Genomic DNA, 25,386 nt, shown 5'->3' on the forward strand with positions numbered 1-25,386 from the left:
CGTCAATTCATGAGCGGCATACACCGGTACCCGACAATTTACAACAGAAAGAATAGAGCTTCACACATAGATTAGATAGATAGAAACATGTCAGTCACATATATAATACGTACAGCTTACTGTACTTGTCATTTAGTGTAAAGGATTTATTTTAAAAAATAATTGTGTTTTCATGCACTGTCTCTTTAAAAAAAGCCGGCCGGCAATTCAGCAGCGGTACCCGACAATTTATAACAGACAGAATAGAGCTTCACACATAGATTAGATAGATAGAAACATGTCAGTCACATATATATGAAGTACAGTGACAGTGTTGCTTACTGTACTTGTCATTTAGTGTAAAGGATTTATTTAAAAATATAATAGTGTTTTCATGCACCGTCTCTTTAAAAAAAACGGCCGGCAATTCAGCATCTGTACCCGACAATTTAGAACAGAAAGAATAGAGCATCACACATAGATTAGATAGATAGAAACATGTCAGTCACATATATAAGAAGTACAGTGACAGTGTTGATTACTGTACTTGTCATTTAGTGTTAAAATAAAGGATTTATTTAAAAAAAAATTGGCGTGGGGTTCCCCCTAATTTTAGTCTCTAGCGGAGGTTAAGCAGATGGCTGGGGCAGATGTTTGAAGCCTGGGAAGGGAGTAATACCCACGGAGCTTCCCAGGCTACTAAGATGAGCCCCCAGCTGAATACCTAGCCTTTACTAGCTATTAAAATGAGGGACCCCCCCAAAAAAATGACGTGGGGTACCCCCTATTTAATAGCTAGCAAAGGCTAGGCAGACAGCTGGGGGCTGATATTAATAGCCCAGGAAGGGTGCCATGAATATTGGCCCCCTCCCAGGCTAGAAACACCAGCCGTCAGCCGCCCCCGAAATGGCGCATCCATGGGATGCGCCAACTCTGGCACTTAGCCTCGCTCTTCCACACTGCCCTGGTGCGGTGGCAGGGGGTAATAGGGTTGGGGTTCATGTCAGCGCCAGCTGCCATGAAGCCCAGGTTCGTAATGATGGGCGTCTATAAGACACCCCCATTACTAACCTACAAAGTGTTAAAAAGAAAAAACACACTACACCCAGAAAAAAATAATTTATTTGAAATAAAACACACAATTTTATTTAACTCTTAGTTTACTAAAAAAAATAGTTACCTGTCCACGTTCCTGCGCTGATCTCCCATGCACAGCTGTCACATCTGGAGATGGTGACAGCTGTGCATGGCTGCTGTAAGCTCACACTGCCGGGAACACGTCCGCTCCCGGCAGCGGGAGCCACTGACTGAGGTCACCGGAGTGCATTCAGGCAGCGCAGCTCCGGAGACCTCCTTTACGGCACTGCTGTACCGTGGGAATTTCTCACGATACAGCAGGGCCGTAAAGGAGCTAACCGGAGCAGCGCTGCCTGAACTCCGGCAAACCCGCTTATGCAGTGACCGGGCTGCTTTACGGCCCCATCATTCTAGCGGCGGCAGCGGTTCAGAGCGGTCACATTCTATGGGGCTGCTCTAAACTGGAGATCATCGTGGGACACTCGTGGACTACTACGGAGGGGTAAGGATAAGGTTGTGGTTTATTATTTTATATTTTATTACAGGAGATCGATGGCTTAAATTATGGGGGGGGAATGGGGAATTAGGTGTCTAGGTGAGTATAGGTGTAGTTTTTTATTTTTTACTTTATTTTAGGTGGCGATCGGCGGGGACAGGTAATGTATGAACTAATTTATTGTAGGCAAGCACTGGCCACCAATGACATGTATTTAAAATTTATTGGGGACACAGTAGGGCAATTTAAATAGCAGGATCAGGCTGATGGGAACTACTGCTCCCATCGAGCTGATCCTGCTGGCACGAGTGGACGGGGGACAGACATAGGCCGATGGGAGTAGTAGTGTCACATCGGCCTATGTCTGCCTGCACGCACACACCCACAGACATCGCACAGACACCGCACACACCCGCAGACATCGCACAGACACCGCACACACTCGCAGACATCGCACAGACACCGCACACACTCGCAGACATCGCACAGACACCGCAGACATCGCACAGACACCCCGCACACATCGCACAGACACCCCGCACACACTCGCAGACACACGCACAGACACCCCGCACACACCAATCATGACGGGCTGATCGTCTGGGAGGTGAGGCTGACCTGTGCGGCTGTGGGAAAGTTCATGTGAGTTCATGCAATGCAGTCAAGCATGAACTCACGTGAACCCTCTGAGGGCACCACGGCTACTTCAAATGAACAGCTGATCGGCATCACCTGATACCTCAGCTGTTCATTTGAAATAACCGGCGGGAAAGCGCAGCACAGAACGGGAAAGCCGGCGGTGAAGTCTTTTCACTGCCTGCTTCCCCGCCCGGGTCCTTCGCTCCCCGCTTCTTGGTGCTGCGCTCCCCACCCGGTCCTAACTTACGATCGGGATGGGAGGTGGCGGGGGGAGCGGAGGATCGGGGTGGGAGGCTGCAGGGAAGCAGTATGGGGCTGTGTGATTGTTTAAAAGCCGGTGGCTTTTTACCGCCCGCCGGCTTTTAAACGATCAGGAGAATTCTCCCACGCTGGGATGGCATTCTGATGACAGGCTGGATCTCAGCTGAGCGCTGCTATCCAGCTTGTCATCCTTCAGAGACACTGCAGAGCGCAGGCATTATGGGAACTTCCGATTCCGGTATTCGATATTGTAAAAGTATCGGAATTAAGTATCAGAATTCCGATACCGCGAATATCGGCCGATACCAGATATTTCAGTATCGGAATGCTCAACACTATTAAAGACCAGACATGTGATTTTGTGCAAGTGAACATTTAAGAGCCCTCATTTTTGTGTTTCTTATACGAGCATATAACTGTTTATTTTTTCATTCTACTTAGGAGTCTGACTGTTTGTCCTTCTATAGACTACTATATATATATAATTTTTAGGTGAAATGTATGGTTACTTCTTGCAAATTGACACAGAAAAAAAGCAAAAACATGAGTCTGTATTTTTTGGGGTAATTTTGATGTAAGATATTTTTCTGCATATTGGGCTGCAACGGAAAAGGTGGTGGTGTTAGTTTGTTTTTTATCTGCATTTAATTTTGCATTTATTTACTTTTGTTTGTATATATTTTGTTACATAACATGTTTCCCAAGACAAATGGTCTGTGGGGGAAGATTAACACCTTAATTTTTTTTTTCCATAAGAGTCCCAGTTACAAGGGAAAGCAAACCCTGACATGGGTCTGCTCATACCAAGCAGCTCTGACAGTACCCCACAGTCACGTTTCCAGGGTCTAATATAGGCAATATGTATTTAATTGTAATATATTCATATATACAGTGACCTACAGTACAGACAAAAAGTTTTGACACATCTTCTCATTTAAAGATTTTTCTGTATTTTCATGACTATGAAAATTGTACATTCACACTGAAGACATCAAAACTATGAATTAACACATGTGGATTTACATACTTAACAAAAAAGTGAGAAACAACTGAAAATATGTCTTATATTCTAGGTTCTTCAAAGTAGCCACCTTTTGCTTTGATGATTGGTTTGCACACTCTTGGCATTCTCTTGATGAGCTTCAAGAGGTAGTCACCAGAAATGGTTTTCACTTCACAGGTGTGCACTGTTAGGTTTAATAAGTGGGATTTCTTGCCTTATAAATGGGGTTGGGACCATCAGTTGTGTTGTGCAGAAGTCTGGTGGGTACACAGCTGATAGTCCTACTGAATAAACTGTTAGAATTTGTATTATGGCAAGAAAAAAGCAGCTAAGTAAAGAAAAACGAGTGGCCATCATTACTTTAAGAAATGAAGGTCAGTCAGTGCGAAAAATTGGGAAAACTTTGAAAGTGTCCCCAAGTGCAGTTGCAAAAACCATCAAGCGCTACAAAAAAACTGGCTCACATGAGGACCGCCACAGGAAAGGAAGACCAAGAGTCACCTCTGTTTCTGAGGATAAGTTTATCCGAGTCACCAGCCTCTGAAATCGCATGTTAACAGCAGCTCAGATTAGAGACCAGGTCAATGCCACACAGAGTTCTAGCAGCAGACACATCTCTACAACAACTGTTAAGAGGAGACTTTGTGCAGCAGGCCTTCATGGTAAAATAGCTGCTAGGAAACCACTGCTAAGGACAGGCAACAAGCAGAAGAGACTTGTTTGGGCTAAAGAACACAAGGAATGGACATTAGACCAGTGGAAATCTGTGCTTTGGTCTGATGAGTCCAAATTTGAGATCTTTGGTTCCAACCACTGTGTCTTTGTGCGATGCGGAAAAGGTGAATGGATAGACTCTACATAATAGCCAAAACAAAAGCAGATCACCAAAGGTGAAATGCCAACTCCAAATAACCAAATCAAAAACCCAAACTAAAGTCTGATAGGTATCTAAAGATCAGTCAGACAGATAATAATATAACAGAAAGAAAAATATATAAACAGATACCCAAGACACATCGGAGATCTATACAAAATATAATCAAAGAGCAGCTTTGATAACCATGCTTAATACGATCAAATCGTTATTTATGCAGTATTTATATTGATTTGGGGCTATATTGGCGGTCTTACCACTACCATCTTGGGTTTATATACCCTGTATTCCTTACTGTTTTAGCTGCTCTTTTCCCAATACCCTCTTATGTGATGTCTTTATTAGAATTATAAATTGTTATGAATAAAATTATTATATTTTGTATAGCTCTCCGATGTGTCTTGGGTATCTGTTTATATATTTTTCTTTCTGTTATATTATTATCTGTCTGACTGATCTTTAGATACATATCAGACTTTAGTTTGGATAGACTCTACATGCCTGGCTCCCACCGTGAAGCATGGAGGAGGAGGTGTGATGGTGTGGGGGTGCTCTGTCTGTGACACTGTTGGGGTTTTATTCAAAATTGAAGGCATACTGAACCAGCATGGCTACCACAGCATCTTGCAGCGGCATGCTATTCCATCCGGTTTGCGTTTAGTTGGTTCAGCATTTATTTTTCAACAGGACAATGACCCCAAACACACCTCCAGGCTGTTTAAGGGCTTTTTGACCAATAAGGAGAGTGATGGGGTGCTACGCCAGATGACCTGGCCTTCACAGTCACCAGACCTGAACCCAATCGAGATGGTTTGGGGTGAGCTGGACCGCAGAGTGAAGGCAAAAGGGCCAACAAGTGCTAAGCATCTCTGGGAACTCCTTCAAGATTGTTGGAAGACCATTTCCGGTGACTACCTCTTGAAGCTCATCAAGAGAATGCCAAGAGTGTGCAAACCAGTCATCAAAGCAAAAGGTGGCTACTTTGAAGAACCTAGAATATAAGACATATTTTCAGTTGTTTCACACTTTTTTGTTAAGTATATAATTCCACATGTGTTAATTCATAGTTTTGATGCCTTCAGTGTGAATGTACAATTTTCATAGTCAAGAAAATACAGAAAAATCTTTAAATGAGAAGGTGTGTCCAAACTTTTGGTCTGTACTGTATATAAATAATGAAACCTTTTGTAGTAAATTTATTCACATGAAAAGAAAGCTGCTTGTTAAAAAAAATAAAAAACAAACAAGATTTTATAAAATGTCTTTAACAAGAATTTATCTGATGATTTTCCATCCCTGTTCAACAAACCCATGCCTTTCATCACAACCCATTCAAGATTAATTTGAACAATTGAAGTGTTTTTCAGAGTTTGATTAATTATTAGATTCTCAGAAGATTCAGCAGCAGCATCCACTTTAAGCCTCACATGGCAATAAACTGTTATTTGCAGATTTCAAGATTACCAGATGATAATTTGTCCATTGCTAAATTTTCTCACTAAGGGAATGGAAAAACAAGCAAGTGGCATGTGTGCACCAATTTTATAGTTACAGTTTGTTATGTAATTTTAATGGGTAAAAGTAATTTCTGCACTTATAATACTATAATACATTTTATTGTATAATAAGAATAGTGATTTGTTTTTACATGAAGCAGGATGACTGAAAAAGACTTTCTTCATTAAATAAAAAGAAATACGATTCTTTTCTTTGCTCCAAGTATATGGTTCCTGCACAGTAATGTTATTGGCACCTTGTGCATCTAAGAATTATGATCAAGGATTACCATACCATAATTTTTCCCTAAATTTTAAGCTATTGACTAGGTGAAAAATAGGAGGAACATAAGAAAGGCACTAACCAGTTGTAAAACAATAAGTCTTCTTTATTCGTGTCAAAAATGCAAACACCGCTAAGATTGTATGTTTTAAATGGTAGAAAATGGATTAAGCAGGGAAGGCACAGCAACATACGAATATAGACAAAAAAGATAAAGAATAGGAGGAATAAAATGAAGGCATTCACCAGTAGTAAAAAATTAGACATGTATGTGTTTGTATTTAGATACGAATAAAGAAGACAATTTTTTACTACTGGTGAGAGCCTTTATTTTTTCACTCCTATTTTTCATATTTTGTCTATGTTCGAAAGACCACCACCTGTTTGTTATTGTGCATTGTCTGCTTTATCTACCTACTACCTTTTGACAAATCTAATCTTCATTTTCTTCGGTAGTTTCTCTTTTTTTCATGTTGACTACGTGCACATACTGACTCCCAAGTTGCCGAAACACTATGCAGCATAGCTATCTGTGTTCTGTCCAATTCACTTCTATGCAAGTTATGGAAACAGAGTAACTTAAACATCTCTCCATCAATGCTTCTGTGGGGCCCCTGAGGGTTCAGTCGCCACAGAGTTATTGCATCTCATCCAGAGATGTGGTACCTCACTCTCAGGTAAGGAAGGAGTATGGCTCAGGACCCTAACACTACATCCACTACACCACATTTCCGGGGGACAGGGCGAGATTGCTCCTACGGGAGAGCACATTCCCTGGTCCCTGGCTGGAGTGGGGAGGAACCACTTAGAAAGGGGGAACTATGTAGTGGATGGGTGGAGGACGTAGATCCTGGGAGCACTGGAGTAGGAGTATAAGTATGGGAGCCATCTTAGATCAAGGGAGTCCGGACAGAAAGTTCCAGTCCAGACGGACTGAGGAGAAGACAGGGAGCAGGGGCTCTGTATGAGCTCTGCTCCACAGGTGGGCCTAGTCAGGAGGCCTGAGCCTAAGAGGAGTGGGAGCAGGAAGGCTCCAGGAACAGTGGGAACTCCCAGGGGTACGGGCCGTGCAGCAAGCCACCCGTACGCCCGCCGCTACTAGAAATTAGGGGGGGGTAAGGCCAGAAAAAGGGAACCGGTCCCTCAACTAGCACGGAGCTACAAGGCCCAACTAGGAACCTGAAGGCTGCAGCACTTCAAGTACTTCAGGCCACAAGTCCACACCAGTACACTAATAAGGTAGCTGCATAGGACCCAGGGGATGGAACACATGCCGCCCGCCAAGGCCTGAGGATACCGGATAGAAGTGCCACTGGGTGTGAGGTGCAGGGAGCAGGCCAGAGAGAGGACACACAGAAGGGGGTCCTGTAAAATGTTCCGAGTTACCTGAGGGTCGGCTGAACCCCTCACTGCGTGAACACAGGACGCCGTGGGCCTTGCACTGGCGCCTGTAACTGGAACTGCTATAATCGTGAGTAAAGGCCCTGGGACTGCACTATCTGACTCCGTGTTATTACTGACTACCTGCACCATAACCACCATCATCTGTACACGCTGCCCTGGAGCTACTCTGTTCCTGTGGGGAGTTACACTACCTTAGCTGCTATACCACCAGCTTCAGAGGACTGTTCCGCAGCGGCGGTTCCTATTGACCGCATTCCACAGGTGGCATAGTCGGACATTAAACACCTTTACACATAGACTGCTCTTGGTTTGACCACCCTGGGCCACGGACAGGGTCGCCGCCATGGTGACTACAACTCCCGGCGTCTACAGGCCCGGATCCGGGTGCCCCGCGGCCCAGGGGGCGCGTCACTTCCATAAGCACAACCACTCAGAGACAGATACCTTTGTAATTAATACATGCTATATTTTTCTTTTAAGTGTGCATTTCTATGACTAAATTTGATGCCATTTGGCCTGCCTCTATGTAGATCAAAGGATTGTTAACCCAAGTATAGGTAAGTTGTCCCAAAAGGCACTGCCAGGCATTGGAAAACCAAAAACAAAAAAACGTGCCAGACTGAAATTTTGATACCAATGGGTTAAAAATGTAAAATTTTATTAAATTCAAAATATAACAAAAGCATGTAATAAAAATTTCAAAATACAGACACAAGAACAATATTGGTGGAACCCCAATAGTAAAAAAGTCCTATTCAAAGGGCAACATGTATACACATGATGGAACATAGACAAAGTAAATACATATATACAGGTATTTTTGAGTGTATTCCCCCAATATCTATGACCATATAGAAATGAACATGAGAAAGTTTTGCATAATGTTGCCTACAGATGATAGTCACAAACAGTAGTAGAACAGAGTATAGTAAATAGTTAAAAACCCACCTATCTGATGAGCGTTTCACAAATGCTTTGTCAGGGGTGTTTGGTGGGTGAGTTTTTTACCATTTACTATACTCTGTTCTACTACTGTTTGTGACTTTCATCTGTAGGTTATATTATGCAAAACTTTCTCATGTCCATTACCATATGGTCATAGACATTGGGTGACTACACTCAAAAATACCTGTATATATTTATATACTTTGTCTATTTTCCATAATGTGTATACATTTTGTCCATGAATGGGACTTTTTTACTACTAGGGTTCCTAAAGATACACATCCACCAATTTGTCCTTGTGTCTGTATTTTGGGATTTTTATTACATGCTTTCCTTTAATTTGCATTTAATAAAGTTTAACATTTAACTAATTGGTTTTATAATTTCAGTCCTGGTGTTAGGTTGGTACTGGATTTGAAATAGGTGCAGAACCTTCTGTGGTCACCCATTCCAGTCCAGCCAGGGCTGATGCTGCTCAGCATCATCATCAGCCCCAACTCCTAGCTAGTCCACGAGATGTACAGATTGTCTCTAGAGTATTTGAGTCTGGCAATGTTGAGCATAGGTTGCGGAGGGAGACTGGGCTCTTGGAGTCTAAGTCCAGGATTCACCGCACTGAGCATGCCCGTGACCTGGCGGACCGTGATTTGTGGTTTGGCAACCACCTGACCCGGTGACCTGGCACCACCTGATTGGTCCACGGGTGGCGTCACCAATGGTGCGATGGTGGGCAGGGCTTAGTCTTTAAAAGGCCCGTCCACAAACATGGCGGCGCTCTCTGATCATAGAGCTTGTGATGCTGTTGTGTGGACGACTGTGTTCCACGTAGTTTCTGTTGGCAGGTTTAGTGGAAATAGGCAGGCTAATGGAAATAGGCAGGTAGCTTCGTCTTGCAGTCTGGCTCTGCAAAAGCGGTCGCCTAACACCCCGAGCAGCCTGCAGACGTCCTATCCAAGGCTATCGCCTGTCAGCCACGAGGAGTAGTACCCTTCAGTCCAGTAGCAGAGGCACGTGTACCCGTCGGCGTAGTCACACACGCATCCTAGCGCCGTCAGTGTAGTCCCTGTGCTGTAACAGGACTACAGATAGTTTTTCACAGCATATCTCTCATGCTGCTAATGGAGATAGTGCGAATTGCTATACCCGTTCCAGTGTGCAGTAACACGGAAGTGTTTATCATTTAAGTTGGTTGCTTTCCATTTCACCCGGAGAGTGTTCGGCAGCAGTCCACCAGGCTGCATTGCTGACCCCGGGGTCGGTTGCATTCCATTATAATAAAGTTGTTTGCAACCGCCTTCCTAACGGTATCAGAGAGCCAGGGTCTTGCCGAACTTGGCCGACAACCAGCAACTGCTGCAATATATACAGCGAATTGAGGCCAGACTTAAGTCTCTTGAACAAGTTGTCCCTTTCGCTGATATCATTGCAGTAGCTACCCAGGTGGCTTCTCTCGCAGCCAATATTATTAACTCGGCTGCGGTGAATAATGCGACCACTGCAAGTGCTCCATTACCCCGTTTTGCTCTCCCGGAAAAATTTTCTGGGGACAGTAAATTCTGCAGGGGTTTTATTAATTTGTGCTCCATTCATTTGGAGATGATGGAGGCACGGTTCCCCTCCGAAAGAGCCAAAGTGGGTTATGTCATCTCGTTACTCTCCCACAGGGGTCTGGAGTGGGCTACTACTCTGTGGGAGCGGAATGACCCAGTAGTGGCTAATGCGGGTCTCTTTCTTAATGTCTTAAAGAGTGTTTTCCTAGGTCCTCAGGTCACGCATGATACGGCTCTTAAGCTTCTTGCGTTGGTCCAGGGTTCGGTCACCACCAGCCACTATGCCATCCAATTCAGAACCTTAGTGGCTGAATTGGATTGGTTTGAGCAGTCTTTAATCCCGGCGATCTGGAAGGGTCTGGCTGGACATATTAAAAATGCTCTATTTACCAGAGAGATTCCAACCTCCCTGGAGGAGTTAATATCTCTCGCTAACCAAATAGATTTGCGTCATGCTGAACACAAGTTAGAGCTGGAGGTCGCCAGACCTCAGTATCGGTTGGCACCATCCCTCTCTAATCCCGTGACCCCCGACCGGGAGCCTGAGGCTAAGGATATATCCCGAACTGAGTCTAGCTTTCCTCATTCCCGACCTGCACATCTCTTTGAGTCCCCCGCTAATAAGGGTTCCAAGCAGTCGGGTAAACGAGTGTGTCTAACCACCATTGGAGGAGGTGTGTTAGATCCTGGGGCCTCTTCCTCCAAATTATTGTATAAGGTGTCCTTGTCCTTCAGAGCAACCGTGGTTACTGCCAAGGAGTGGGTGGATTCTGGCGCCGATGGCAATTTTTTGTCATCTACGTTTGCCCAGAGGCATGCCATCCCTATAGAGTTACTGCCAAGACCAATGAACATCAGGGTAGTCAACGGTTCACTCCTGGACATGCAAATCACCCACCAGTCGATTCCCCTCATCATGTCATTTACTCAGGGTCACCGGGAGGTTATCTCCTTTTTTATTCTTCCCGGGGGATTAGATGAGGTGTTATTGGGTCTTCCATGGTTACGTTGTCACACTCCACACATTGACTGGAATACAGGGAAAAAGTCTTCCTGTAGTGAGAATTGTGTGTCTCAGTGTTTGGTTACTGTCACCCGGGTCTAAAATGGTTCGTGGGAAAAAAGGGTACCCTGTACACCGGAGGGGTCACGGATCTGAGGATCTTCCCTGTGAACCGGTGGACCACATTCATGATCCCCTGCTCATTGAGGAAAATGAGCGTCAAATGCAGGGGGATGTTAGAAGAGGAGATAATGTTAGGCATTGGGCTGGTACTGGATTTGAAATGGGTCCAGAACCTTCTGTGGTCTCCCATTCTGGTCCAGCTGGGGCTGATGCTGCTCAGCATCGTCGTCGGCTCCAAAGCCTAGCTGGTCCACGAGATGTACAGATTGTCTCTTGGGTATTTGTGTCAGGCAATGTTGAAAATAGGTTGCAGAGGGAGACTGGGCTCTTGGAGTCTAAGTCCAGGATTCGCCGCACTGAGCATGCCCGTGACCTGGCGGACCGTGATTGGTGGTTTGGCAACCACCTGACCCGGTGACCTGGCACCGCCTGATTGGTCCACAGGTGGTGTCACCAATGGTGCGACGGTGGGCAGTGCTTAGTCTTTAAAAGGCCCACCCACAAACATGTCGGCGCGCTCTCATCATTGAGCTTGTGATGCTGTTGTGTGGACGACTGTGTTCCACGTAGTTTCCAAAGGCAGGTTTAGTGGAAATAGGCAGGCTAGTGGAAATAGGCAGGTAGCTTCGTCTTGCAGTCTGGCTCTGCCAAAGGGGTCGCCTAACACCCTGAGCAGCCTGCAGACGTCCTATCCACGACTATCGCCTGTCAGCCACGTGGAGTAGTACCCTTCAGTCCGGTAGCATGCCGGCTGGGGGCACGTGTACCCGTTGGCGTAGTCACACACGCATCCTAGCGCCGCCAGTGTAGTCCCTGTGCTGTAACAGGACTACAGATAGTTTTTCACCGCATATCTCTCGTACTGCTAACGGAGATAGTGCGAATTGCTATACCCATTCCAGTGTGCAGAAACACGGAAGGGTTTATCATTTAAGTTGGTTGCTTTCTGTTTCACCCGGAGAGTGTTCGGCAGCAGTCCACCAGGCTGCATCGCGGACCCCGGGGTCGGTTGCGTTCCATTATAATATAGTTGTTTGCAACCGCCCTCCTAACACCTGGTATGTTTTTTTATTTTGGTTTTCCTACCTCTATGTAAGAAAATAGAAAACAGTCTTTCTAGTGCCATCTATTAAGGTATGTTCACACTAAGTTCTAAAAGAGTTTAGAGCAGAAAATCTCCAAATCCTCTTTGAAAACTTTAAACACCTGAAAAAATTGGAGTTTCTTCTCTATTTCTGCTCCAAAAGCTCAGCAAAAAGAGTGTTCACATACCCTTATTTAAATGTACAATAAAAAATAATATATAATAGTGTCTACTATATATACTACACTACTGATGTCAGACTTACCAGACAGTAGTTGTCTGTATCCACTTTCTTACCTTTCTTAAATATCGATACCATGTCAACCATCAACCAGCCTGATTTCCCAAATTATGTTTTTCATATTGAAATACAGTACAGACCAAAAGTTTGAACACACCTTCTCATTTAAAGATTTTTCTGTATTTTCATGACTTTGAAAATTGTACATTCACACTGAAGGCATCAAAACTATGAATTAACACATGTGGAATTATATACTTAACAAAAAAGTGTGAAACAACTGAAAATATGTCTTATTTTCTAGGTTCTTCAAAGTAGCCACCTTTTGCTTTGATGACTGCTTTGCACACTCTTAGCATTCTCTTGATGAGCTTCATGAGATAGTCACCGGAAATGGTCTTCCAACAATGTTGAAGGAGTTCCCAGAGATGCTTAGCACTTGTTGGCCCTTTTGCCTTCACTCTGCGGTCCAGCTCACCCCAAACCATCTCGATTGTGTTAAGGTCTGGTGACTGTGGAGGCCAGGTCATTTGGCGTAGCATCCCATCACTATCCTTCTTGGTCAAATAGCCCTTACACAGCCTGGAGGTGTGTTTGGGGTCATTGTCCTGTTGAAAAATAAATGATGCTCCAACTAAACGCAAACCGGATAGAATAGCATGCCGCTGCAAGATGCTGTGGTAGCCATGCTGGTTCAGTATGCCTTCAATTTTGAATAAATCCCCAACAGTGTCACCAGAAAAGCACCCCTACACCATCATGCCTCCTCATCCATGCTTCATGGTGGGAACCAGGCATGTAGAGTCCATCCATTCACGTTTTCAGCGTCGCGCAAAGACATGGTGGTTGGAACCAAAGATCTCAAATTTGGACTCATCAGACCAAAGTACAGATTTTCACTGGTCTAATGTCCATTCCTTGTGTTCTTTAGCCCAAACAAGTCTCTTCTGCTTGTTGCCTGTCCTTAGCAGTGGTTTCCTAGCAGCTATTTTACCATGAAGGCCTGCTGCACAAAGTCTCCTCTTAACATTTGTTGTAGAGATGTGTCTGCTGCTAGAACTCTGTGTGGCATTGACCTGGTCTCTAATCTGAGCCGCTGTTAACCTGTGATTTCTGAGGCTGGTGACTCGGATAAACTTATCCTCAGAAGCAGAGGTGACTCTTGGTCTTTCTTTCCTCTGGCGGTCCTCATGTGAGCCAGTTTCTTTGTAGCGTTTGATGGTTTTTGCAACTGCACTTGGGGACACTTTAAAAGTTTGCCCAATTTTTCGCACTGACTGACCTTCATTTGTTAAAGTAATTATGGCCACTCATTTTTCTTTACTTAGCTGCTTTTTTCTAGCCATAATATAAATTCTAACAGTCTATTCAGTAGGACTATCAGCTGTGTATCCACCTGACTTCTGCACAACACAACTGATGGTCCCAACCCCATTTATATGGCAAGAAATCCCACTTATTAAACCTGACAGGGCACACCTGTGAAGTGAAAACCATTTCCGGTGACTACCTCTTGAAGCTCATCAAGAGAATGCCAAGAGTGTGCAAAGCAGTCATCAAAGCAAAAGGTGGCTACTTTGAAGAACCTAGAATATAAGACATATTTTCAGTTGTTTCACACTTTTTTGTTAAGTATATAATACCACATGTGTTAATTCATTATTTTGATGCCTTCAGTGTAAATGTACAATTTTCCAAGTCATGAAAATATAGAAAAATCTTTCAATGAGAAGGTGTGTCCAAACTTTTGGTCTGTACTGTATATTATCTTTGATGCATGTTCTACTATTTGCTGATATATTTGTCTAGCATCAGACCTTTACCTTTTATTTGGGACAGTCTTCCATTTTGGTTCTAAATGGAGTTATAGTTATACAGATCAAATACTGGGGGCCTTAGATCACTGCCCGCACCCCCAGCTGTGAACAGGTAATTGAAGAAGGTTGTCTGATGGAGAACAGACATGGAGCATGTATACAGAAAAATTAACAAATAGCTGACAGTTGTTGGAAGAGCAAACATTGACTTTGTACATCCTAAGTACTAAACAGGTGCTAATCAATGCAAGGTGACGATACGGTCCCCAAAGGCAAAAAAACGGCTCCTTATCAGAGACATCAAATGACAATGGCAGTACAATATTTTCAAGGCCATATCTATAAAATCTGAGGTTGACGCAATCCATGGATAGATCCATAAGCATGGAACATATTCACCTTTTTGCGGTAAAATTGCAACAGTTTTGGTGGCTGGCAACCCACTGGAGCATAATACTTCCTAAATTATGGATATATCATATTCATGTGTGGTATGTATAGAATGCTTGGAGGATGTTCAGTAAGATGACAACCATATTGTTTCTCTAGGAGGGTCCTGGGGGAAAGTATGGCCAACAGCAGAAATATGGTCTAAAACTGGTTTACAATCAAATCTAATCAGCCGTCCTAATCTAATCTTACCTCAGCCGAGGGAGGGCTGAGGGGTCTAGTGAGACTTTTTATAAAATATCATCCAATGCATATCATTGTCAGACCCCAGGAGAAGCAATGAGTATTGCAGATTTATCCATATTTCATGTGGCATTCTCCACCACCAGAAGCTTTTACGGATCCATTTCATAAGACTTATCTGTAGTTTATGCCTTTTATTTTATACTGTTTTTGCCTGTTTGCATGTCTTTTTATTATTCAATCTTTTGTAACCTTTTTTATTAAGCACTGTACATCTTTTTTCATATATTAATTTCAAAGTTGAATAAGTTTTTTCCTTGCTGCTCTAAATGTACTTACAAATCCTGCACAGGGCCAGAATAGCTTGATTGTATTACCCTGTGTTTGCCAGAGTGCAAGAAGAATACCTATCAAATGCACAGGAAATCTGGCTGTTGTGTGTACTAGAGTGTGACCCAGCGTAGGTGTCTCACAGGTATATTAAAATGGCCAGTGGTGGCAGTGAAAAAGTGAGGTGTGGATGTAAGAATTGTCTGTGGAGTGCATTTATCTTATTACTAGCCTATTGTGATTGGTCAGTGGACAAGTAGGTGGGACGTGGAGTCTCCCTTTAGAGTATCAACACAGGCACGTGCGTCGCGAGCAACTTGTGTTCGTAACAAGTTTATGGCAGAAGGAGTTTTGATCCCTAATAAATAATAAAGTGATATAGGTGCTTTAATAGTATACTTGCTAATTTGCTTATTTTCACTTTTTTCAATTTATAACCATTACTTGTTTTATTACTATTTGTGGAATTTTTTTCTTATGTCATTATATGCCTCAACAGAGATGATTCCAATAATAATATACTGTAGAATAAGCAAAGTGCAAAATAAAGTGCTCCATATTATAAATATTTGCCATGCTATGATGATATTAATTAGAAAAAAATATAAATTAGGAAAAATTGTAGATAAATAAAATTGTGAATAAATTTAATTGATTCCAGTGGAGGTGATAAAACTTCTGAAATAAATGTTCTATAAGTAAATATACACTGCTCAAAAAAATAAAGGGAACACTTAAACATCAGAATATAACTCCAAGTAAATCAAACTTCTGTGAAATCAAACTGTCCACTTAGAAAGCAACACTGATTGACAATCAATTTCACATGCTGCTGTGCAAATGGAATAGACAATAGATGGAAATTATTGGCAATTATCAAGACACCCTTAATAAAGGAGTGGTTTTGCAGGTGGGGACCACAGACCACATCTCAGTATAAATGCTTTCTGGCTGATGTTTTGGTCACTTTTGAATGTTGGTTGTGCTTTCACACTCATGGTCGCATGAGATGGACTCTACAACCCACAGAAGTTGCTCAGGTAGTGCAGCTCATCCAGGATGGCACATCAATGCGAGCTGTGGCAAGAAGGTTTGCTGTGTCTGTCAGCATAGTGTCCAGAGGCTGGATGCGCTACCAGGAGACAGGCAAGTACAGCAGGAGATGAGGAGGGGGCCATAGAATGGCAACAACCGAGCAGCAGGACCACTACCTCCACCTTTGTACAAGGAGGAACAGGAGAAGCACTGCCAGAGCCCTGCAAAATGACCTCCAGCAGGCCACAAATGTACATGAGTCTGCACAAACGGTTAGAAACCGACTCCATGAGGGTGGTATGAGGGCCCGACGTCCACAGATGGGGGTTGTGCTCATAGCCCAACACCGTGCAGGACGTTTGCCATTTGCCACAGAACACCAGAAATGACAAAGTCGCCACTGGCGCCCTGTGCTCTTCACAAATGAAAGCAGGTTCACACTGAGCACATGTGACAGACATGACAGAGTCTGGAGACGCCATGGAGAGCGATCTGCTGCCTACAACATCCTTCAGCATGACCAGTTTGGCAGTGAGTCAGTAATGGTGTGGGGTGGCATTTCTTTGGAGGGCCACACAGCCCTCCATGTGCTCGCCTGAGGTAGCCTGGCTTCCATTAGGTACCGAGATGAGATCCTCAGACCCCTTGTGAGACCATATGCTGGTGCGATTAGCCCTGGGTTCCTCCTAATGCAGGACAATGCCAGACCTCATGTGGCTAGAGTGTGTCAGCAGTTCCTACAAGATGAAGGCATTCAAGCTATGGACTGGCCCGCCCGTTCCCCAGACCTGAATCCGATTGAGCACATCTGGGACGTCATGTCTCACTCCATCCACCAACGTCACGTTGCATCACAGACTGTCCAGGAGTTCGCGGATGCTTTAGTCCAGGTCTGGGAGGAAATCCCTCAGAAGACCATCCGCAACCTCATCAGGAGCATGTCCAGGCATTGTAGGGAGGTCATGCAGGCACGTGGAGGCCACACACAATACTGAGCCTCATTTTGACTTGTTTTAAGGACATTATATCAAAGTTGGATCAGACTGTAGTGTGTTTTTCCACTTTAATTTTGGGGGTGACTCCAAATCCTGGCCTCCATTGGTTAATAAATTTGATTTCCATTGATGATTTTTGTGTGATTTTATTGTCAGCACATTCAACTTTGTACTGAACAAAGTATTCAATGAGAATATTTCATTCATTCCGGTTTAGGATGTGTTATTTGAGTGTTCCCTTTATTTTTTTGAGCAGTGTATTTTGTTTTACTCTTGCCTCTATTTTAACTAACAGAAACATAATTTAATTTTCTATTTTCAGGTCCCGGAGGTTCCAAATTCACAATTGGCAAGTCCATCTGGTTGCTCTGGGCTCTTGTATTTAACAACTCTGTTCCAGTCGAAAACCCAAAAGGCACCACGAGTAAAATCATGGTTCTCATCTGGGCATTCTTTGCAGTAATATTTCTAGCCAGCTACACTGCCAACCTGGCTGCATTCATGATCCAGGAGGAGTATGTTGATACTGTGTCTGGACTCAGCGATAAAAAAGTAAGGGATTAAGGATTTGTGTTGTTGATATTAATTAAATTTGTGTTTATTTCAGTCATGTATGTACAGTACTGATGCGAAAGTTTTAGGCAGGTATGGAAAAAATGCTGCAGAGTAAGAATATTTTCAAAATATGTATTAATAGTTTCTTTTTATCAATTAACAAAATTCAAAATGAATAAACAAAGAAAAATCTAAATTAAATCAATATTTCATGTGATCGCCTTTTGCTTTCAAAACAGCTTCACTTTTTATAGGTACACTTGCACACAATTTTTGAAGGAGCTATGCAGGGAGACCTAATGTTGAGATCAGGTCTCTGTGGGGCCAAATAATCACATCCAGGACTAATTTTTCTATTTTATACGAAAGATAGTTTTACAGTATTTTACATTTGCTGTATATTGGGGTTGTTTTTCTGCTGCAGAAAAAAATTGTAACCAATCAGATGCCTCCTTGATAGTATTGCATGATGGATACGTATCTCTCTATATTTCTAAGCATTGAGGATTCCATTAATCCTGATTAAATCTCCAACTATATTAGCTAAGATACAGCTTCAAACTTGCAAGTAACATCCACTATGCTTCATTGTTGCCAGTAGGCTCACAGTATTGTACCACTCTTCAGCCCTTCAGAGAACAAACTGCTCTCTACTACTGCCAAATATTTCACATGTTGACTCATCAAGCCAGGGCACCTGCTGCTATTTTTCTGCAACCCAGGTCCTAAGTTTTTGTGGATAACTGAGCCACTTGGGTTTGCTTCCATGTTGAGGATTTGGCTTTTTGGCATCTATTCTTCAATGAAGACCACTTTTGGCCAAAGCCAGACATCTCTGAACAGTAAAATTGTGCAACTACGTTCCACTTGTTGCTACCAGTTATGAGGTGATGGTACTGCTAGACATCTTCAAATTTAGATGGAAAGTTATCAGAATTTGCCTTTCATTTGGTACGCTAAGTTTTGTTGGCTAACCACTATGTCTACCGTTCTCAACATTGCCCATTCCTTGATTCTTCTGCAAAAGAACCTTAACAGCACATCTTTATACCCCAGTCTGCTATGAAATTTTTGCCTGGGAGAGAAAATACTGATGCAGTATAACTACCTTATGTATTGTTATTGTGCTTTGTCTTGCCATGGAGTATGTTTTTGACTGTTCCTCATCCAATTTTCAACCTTCTACATAGTTGCTTCTGTTTTTGTTAATGACTTTTGTTTCAACCTACATATGAAAATAATCATTATCACCTTTTGAGTATACTTGGCTACTCATAAACCTGACTATAATGCTATGAAATCTCTGACTTTGCGACAAGTGTACATTGCAGAATTTATGCTATTATGAAAGCAAAGGTTGATCACAGCAAATATTGATTTGATTTAGATTTTTCATCTGCTTTGCATTTTGTTAGTTGATAAAATTACACAATTAATTCTTAATTTATAGCATTTTTCCACACCTGCCTAAGTTTTTTGCACATTACTGTGTATCAGGAAGAAAGTTAACTAATTAAACCTCTTAGCACTCATGGACAGAACAATGTGTCCGCTCCTGGGTCCGCAAATGTGGAGGAGGCTTAGCAGTCAGCAGCTGACCCCGCGGCAGATGCCAGCTGTGTTAAAAACCTGGCATGGGTCTCTGACAGTACCAACAAAATTGATAGAAACAAAACCAAAAACTTAGCATGCAAAAAAACGGCCCTCATATACCTCCATTGGCAGAAAAATAAAAACGCAATGGTTGCAGAAAAAAGTGTCAAAAAAGTTGTTTTTTTTGCAAAGCTAAGAATATTTTTTCACTAATTATGTTAAAATAAGCTATGCAAGTTTACAATTGCCATATTTATACTTACCTGGAAAGTCATTGCCACATCTTTTTTACTGTTTTCAGTACATTATATGGTACCTGAATTGTGTGAATCAAAACTACTTTTCCCAAAATAGTCAAGGCTTCAAATGGTTATGCCAATGGAAAAATGTAAAAGTTATGGTTCTTGGAAAAAAACTAAAGAGTAAAAATGAAAAATCGGAGAAAGAACTACAGTTATCATGAAAAGTTTTGAGACTAACTAAAATTTTGGCTTTCACAAAGTATGTTGCTTCCGTTTCTATATTAGCAATTTGCACTAACTGTAGATTGTAAAGAACAGTCAAAAAATTGCAGTCATACTTTGTCATGAAAATTAACTTAATCTAAAAAATCTAATTAACACTGAATTTCAGCCTTGCAGCAAAATTACTTGCTAACATCATTTCAGTGATCTTGTCATTAGCACAGGAGAAAGTGTTAACAAGGACAGGGTAGCTTATATCACTTTGTCATGCTGATTGAAATATAAGACCAAACTGGTTACTTTAAAAGGGATCAGGTGCTTGAAATCATTCTCTTCTTTTGTTAACCATGTTCACCTCAAAGGAAACATGGTCAGACATCATCGCTTTAAATCAAAAGGCCTTTACAAGCAAGGGCATTGCCATTTGAAAGATTGTCTCTAAATCAACCATTTATCAAATCATCAATAACTTCAAAAAAATAGTTGAAAAGGTCTTCAGCGTGTCTAAAATCTTCCAACAAGTGCCACGACCAGTCTCCTAAAGAGAACTCAGCTACAGGATCAGTTCAACATTAGTACAGAGCTTTCTCAAGATTGGTAGCAGTCATAAGTCAGTATATCTGCATTCAAATTGACGTGAAGGTTGGCATGATGTCAAAAGGGCAGCAAAAAAGCCACTCTTCAAGAAAAACAACAAAGACAGATTGACATTTTACAGGAATTTGAGGCATTGGACTGCAGAGAACTGGGGTAAAGGTATTGCCTTTGATGAAGCCTTCTTCAGACCATTTGAATATCTGAAAGAATGCTTGTCCAGAGAAGAAAAGGTGAGTTCTGCCATAAGTCATGTGTCGTGCCAACAGTAAAGCATCCTGAGACCATTCATGTATGGGGTTGCTTTGACGCCATCAGAGATTGTCACAATTTTGACTAAAAACAATAAAGAATGATATCTAAATATCCTCCAAGAGTAACTGCTCCCAATGATCCAGGAATAATGCAGTGATAAATTATGCTTTTTCGAGCATGATGGAGATCTTGTCACAAGACAAAAATGATAACTAACTGGCTCTGTGAGCAAACTTTGAAATTATGAGTCCATTACCAGAAAACTCCCAAGGTATAAATTCCATTGAGAGCCTGTGATCATTCCTCAAGCAGTGAGTGGACTAACCAAAACACAGAGATTGTAATAAATACCAAGCACTGATTAGATATGAAATGGGTCAACATCAGTTAGGATTGGATCCAAAAGCTGGTTCCAGCATGCCAAAGCCAAAGCAAATTGCAGAAGTCTTGAAAAATAAAGGTCAACCCTGTAAAGATTGGGTGTCTACACAAATGTAATGTATTTGTCAATAAAAATGTATAGACTGTTTAAATGTTTAAAATTAAACTAAATGATCTATAAACCCTGATGAAGGATACTTTGTGAAAATCAAAATTTGTATCAGTATCGCAACATTTGGCAACAACTGTGGTTTAAGGAAGCAGTTATTATGAGGAAATATTTATAGACACTGATAGCTGAAAAGGTAATGAGTAAAAAATCAAAGATCTTTTTCAGACATAAAACATCCATTTGCAGGTCACAAATGTCTGCCATTCTAAGAGAAACATAGCTTTTAGGCATAAGAGTCCAATATATTTACATGGTGATGAAGTATATTTTCATCTTAACCTTTCCTATTGGTTCGACATATCCCAACATTAACACCAGGTGATGGCCGACCATTCTTGAAAAAAAATACAGGATTTTAAGATACTCTGTTGGGGGATATTTTTCCTATATCTGTCATTATACAGTATGTTTTTTTATTAGAGGCCATTAGTGCTTGTTAGGATATTTGCTGACTATGAAGGGTTTTGGTAGCATGCCACAATAATGTAAATGATTAATTATTATTATTATTATTATTATTATTACATTTTATCGTAAGAAATTGTACTCCTTAATGACATTTGTGTAAAATAATGTTGGACACATTTGTAAGTAATCTTTTGTGTCACAAATCTAAAGCTAGCAATATACTTTTGATATTGATGCATGTGTTGCTAATTTTGATAGGCTGTAGGTAAGGGTGAAAACTGAGTACCCACATTTTCTCCTTTCAAGAGAAACAAATGTTGGATGAGTATTATTTTAACCCCTTCACGACCTTGCAATTTTTCATTTTTGTGCTTTCGTTTTTTGCTCCACTTCTTCCCAGAGCCATAATTTTTTATATTTCCGTCAATGAGGGCTTGTTTTTTGCGGGAATAGTAATACTTTTTAATGACACCATTAATTTTTTCATATAGCTTACTAGAAAACGTGAAAAAAAATTCAAAGTGCGGTGAAATTGCAAAAAAAAGTGCAATTCCACAATTGTTTTTTTGTGTTTTATTTACCATGCTCACTTAATGCTAAAACTGCTCTGGCAATATGATTCCCCAGGTAAATACAAGTACACAGATACCAAACATGTATAGATTCTTTTTTAATTAAGTCGTGAAAAAAAAAATCCGTAATTTGTAATAAAATTTTCCAAAGCCCATAGTTTTGTTATCTGGGGCTGGGTGAGGGCTTATTTTTTGCCCCCACGTTCTGACTTTTTTTATTGCTACCATCTTGGGATAGATATGATGTTTTGATCTCCCATTATTGCATTTTATTGCAATGTTGTGGCGGCTAAAAAACAGTGGTTCTGGCATGTCGATTTTGCTTCTCGTTATGCCGTTTACCGATCTGATGAATTTACTTTATATTTTGATAGATCGGATATTTTCAAATGTAGCGATACTAAATATGTGTATTCTTTTTTTAATTGTATCATTTTCAATAGGGCAAAAGGGGGGTGATATCAACTTTTTTTGTTTTTTTAATTTTTTTTGTAATTTTTTAAAACTTTTTCTTTTTACTTTTTTCTGGCTTCAATGTTCCCCTTAGAAAACTTGAAGCTGTGAACATCCGATCGTCTGTGCTATATATAACAATGCTTCAACACTGCTATGTGTAGCAAAAATCACGATCTCCTATGAATGCTGTCTACGAGACGGCATTCATAGGAGATTCACAATGACAAGCACAAGGGTCTTCTGTAGACCCCTGGCTGTCATGACAACCCAACGGCATCCCGCGATCATGTGACAAGGGCACCGATGGGTGGGAATTCTGATGCACTTCTGGCCGGCGCATGTTAAATGCCGCTATCAGTGATTGGAAAGATGTAGGCTCTGCGTCGGAGCCCGTATCAAAGGCAGGGACACGATCTTTGACTACCTGTACGTCAAAGGTTGTGAAGGTGTTAAACATCCTTCTTTTCAAGGAGATAGGAGTATAAAAGATGTCTGGTAGATGCTTGTCTTACTTTCCCTAAGGAAACAACATCCATGGTTGACTCACTTAAGTTGAAGTTGAAGGTGATGGCAATGGGCGTATTCAACATTCGTCTGATAGCAATTTTATAGCTAACTTTTATATTTGCCTTTGAAAAATATTTTGATCAAGAATTAGGATTGCCAACTCTGAATAATTTCAAGCTACTGATGCATGGAAACAAAATTGTCCTCCAGGCAGGTTCAGAAAACTTTATTTTGGAAGGAATAATGGACCTGGACACAAAATTTTAACATGTCAGATAAATGTCCTCTTCAAAATCTGCTTTTTAGAAAAGAATACCCATTAGATTGTAATAAGACGCTACTAAAATTCTCATGAACTGACAGCAAAAAAACTAAGAAAGTGTTTCTGAACTAAGGCTTCATATAACCCTAAGGTATCTTGGTATCTCTAATTTAAATGCACAGAACATTGTGTTAAACTTCAGGTCCCTTAAAGATAGGTTGGGAAAACATTCCAGAACTGAGTAATTTCATGTTTTCCCTGCCGTCATAATTCCCTGCCCTAATCATACTGAAATAAATACAATGTATACTGTGGTAACAGGTGTTATGTATCATAGAGGTAGAGATGTGTTATTCCTCAACTTGTCTCTAAATCTAACATATCCAGAGGCGTATGACGTGAGATATTAAGCAAACATGAAAAAGAGTCAGCCATCCATCAGCCATTTGTCACCCATAGGTTCCTTTGCTAATGCAATGTATACATTTATTGTAAACTTTTTTTTTTCCTTTATGGTTATGACTAACGGCTTTGACAGACATTATCCTTCATCAATGGTCTCACATGTTAAAAACCATTTATGTTGAATGAATTCTTTTTTCACAAATTGTATAACTTAATAAGAAAGTTTAATGGTAGACACTAGGTATGAGTGGATCGATAATAAGTAGCTAATGCTATACAGCCACCATGTACTGCCATACAGGCTGTTGGACTACATGTGCACAGAGTTATTCTAATTAGAAATGAATGGGTCGATCCACGAAGAATAGAGTTTGAGTCAAGTTTAACTAAATTTGCAGTTTTACAAAAATTCAAACACTTTAATATTTGACTCTTGGTTCACACATAAAAAGCATTGCACTGCACCATTTCCCTCACTGCTGAACCATCGAAGAGCTGGCTAATATCTTTTTACATGGCTGCATGGGTGTCCCCATATTGCTCTGCAGCTGTGACATCTAGTGGATTATCATACATTGTACAGTGGTGGTCAATACCTGGGTCATCACAGATCAGAGGTTCCCAGTGGAGCACCGTTTGTACGGAAAAGTTGTTTTTTATCTCCAGAGTCACTGGGTAAGTCTCTGGAGACCTTTCTCTTCTGTAGAGTAGAATATCTTATGGTCAGCAGGGTCCTCTCTTTCTCTTCTGTAGAGTGCAAGATCTTATGATCAGCAGGGTCCCCTCTCTTACTTCTGTAGAGTGCAAGATCTTATGGTAAGCAAGGTCCTCACTCTCTCCTGCAGAGTGCAAGCCCTTCAGATCAGTGGGGTCCTCTCTCTCTCCCTGTGTTCCATAATGTGTAATCTCTGATGGTCAACTGGGTTCTCGCTCTCCTTTCCCAATGTGTATTTTCCAAGCAATTACAAGCTTTCCAGCATTTAGATTTGCACATTTATTCAGCGAAGTTGTTGAAATGGTTTATCAAAAGATCCACTCAACTCTAGTGGACACATCTCTATATATGATGGAGTTTAATAAATGTGTGCTGCCAATGCAGTGAGTCATGAGGTTTGCTATGTGTATGGATCAGGAACCGAAGATAAAAACAAAATCAGCGCATACCCTGTAGTAAGTAAATAAATAGTAATAGTACATGTAAATTACATGGAATACTTCGTTAACAGTGTTTTGGTTAAAAAACTTAATAGCCATCACCATGACTGGGCGTACCCCAATTGGGACGGTTGCTAACTCTTGTAGTTCACCTCACTTTGTGTCAGCAGATGTAAAATTAGATAAAGGCAGAGCAGGACCTGCCTTTGGAAAGGTATATATAAAAAATGAGCAGCCCAAAAAGGGGAACTATGCCCCTTTTGTACAACGTGCAAAAAACTAAACCAAAACCTAAAAAAGTTGAGCCAGAGCATATGTTGATATAAGTGCAATGCATAG

General features: G+C 41.4%; 1 protein-coding gene across 1 annotated transcript in view; it reads left to right on the forward strand.

Annotated features, from left to right (window-relative positions):
* GRIN2D (glutamate ionotropic receptor NMDA type subunit 2D) overlaps positions 1-25,386 on the forward strand; it is a 1,421,508-nt gene that overhangs the window by 1,190,225 nt on the left and 205,897 nt on the right. Inside the window, exon 12 of the mRNA XM_073656309.1 lies at positions 17,591-17,820. Within this exon, the coding sequence (XP_073512410.1) occupies positions 17,591-17,820 (230 nt within the window). The remainder of the gene's footprint in view (positions 1-17,590; positions 17,821-25,386) is intronic.

The sequence above is a fragment of the Phyllobates terribilis genome, unplaced genomic scaffold, assembly GCF_046119375.1.
Source record: "Phyllobates terribilis strain yellow unplaced genomic scaffold, ASM4611937v1 Scaffold_12__6_contigs__length_324123572, whole genome shotgun sequence".
In the NCBI taxonomy this organism is placed as follows: Eukaryota; Metazoa; Chordata; class Amphibia; order Anura; family Dendrobatidae; genus Phyllobates; species Phyllobates terribilis.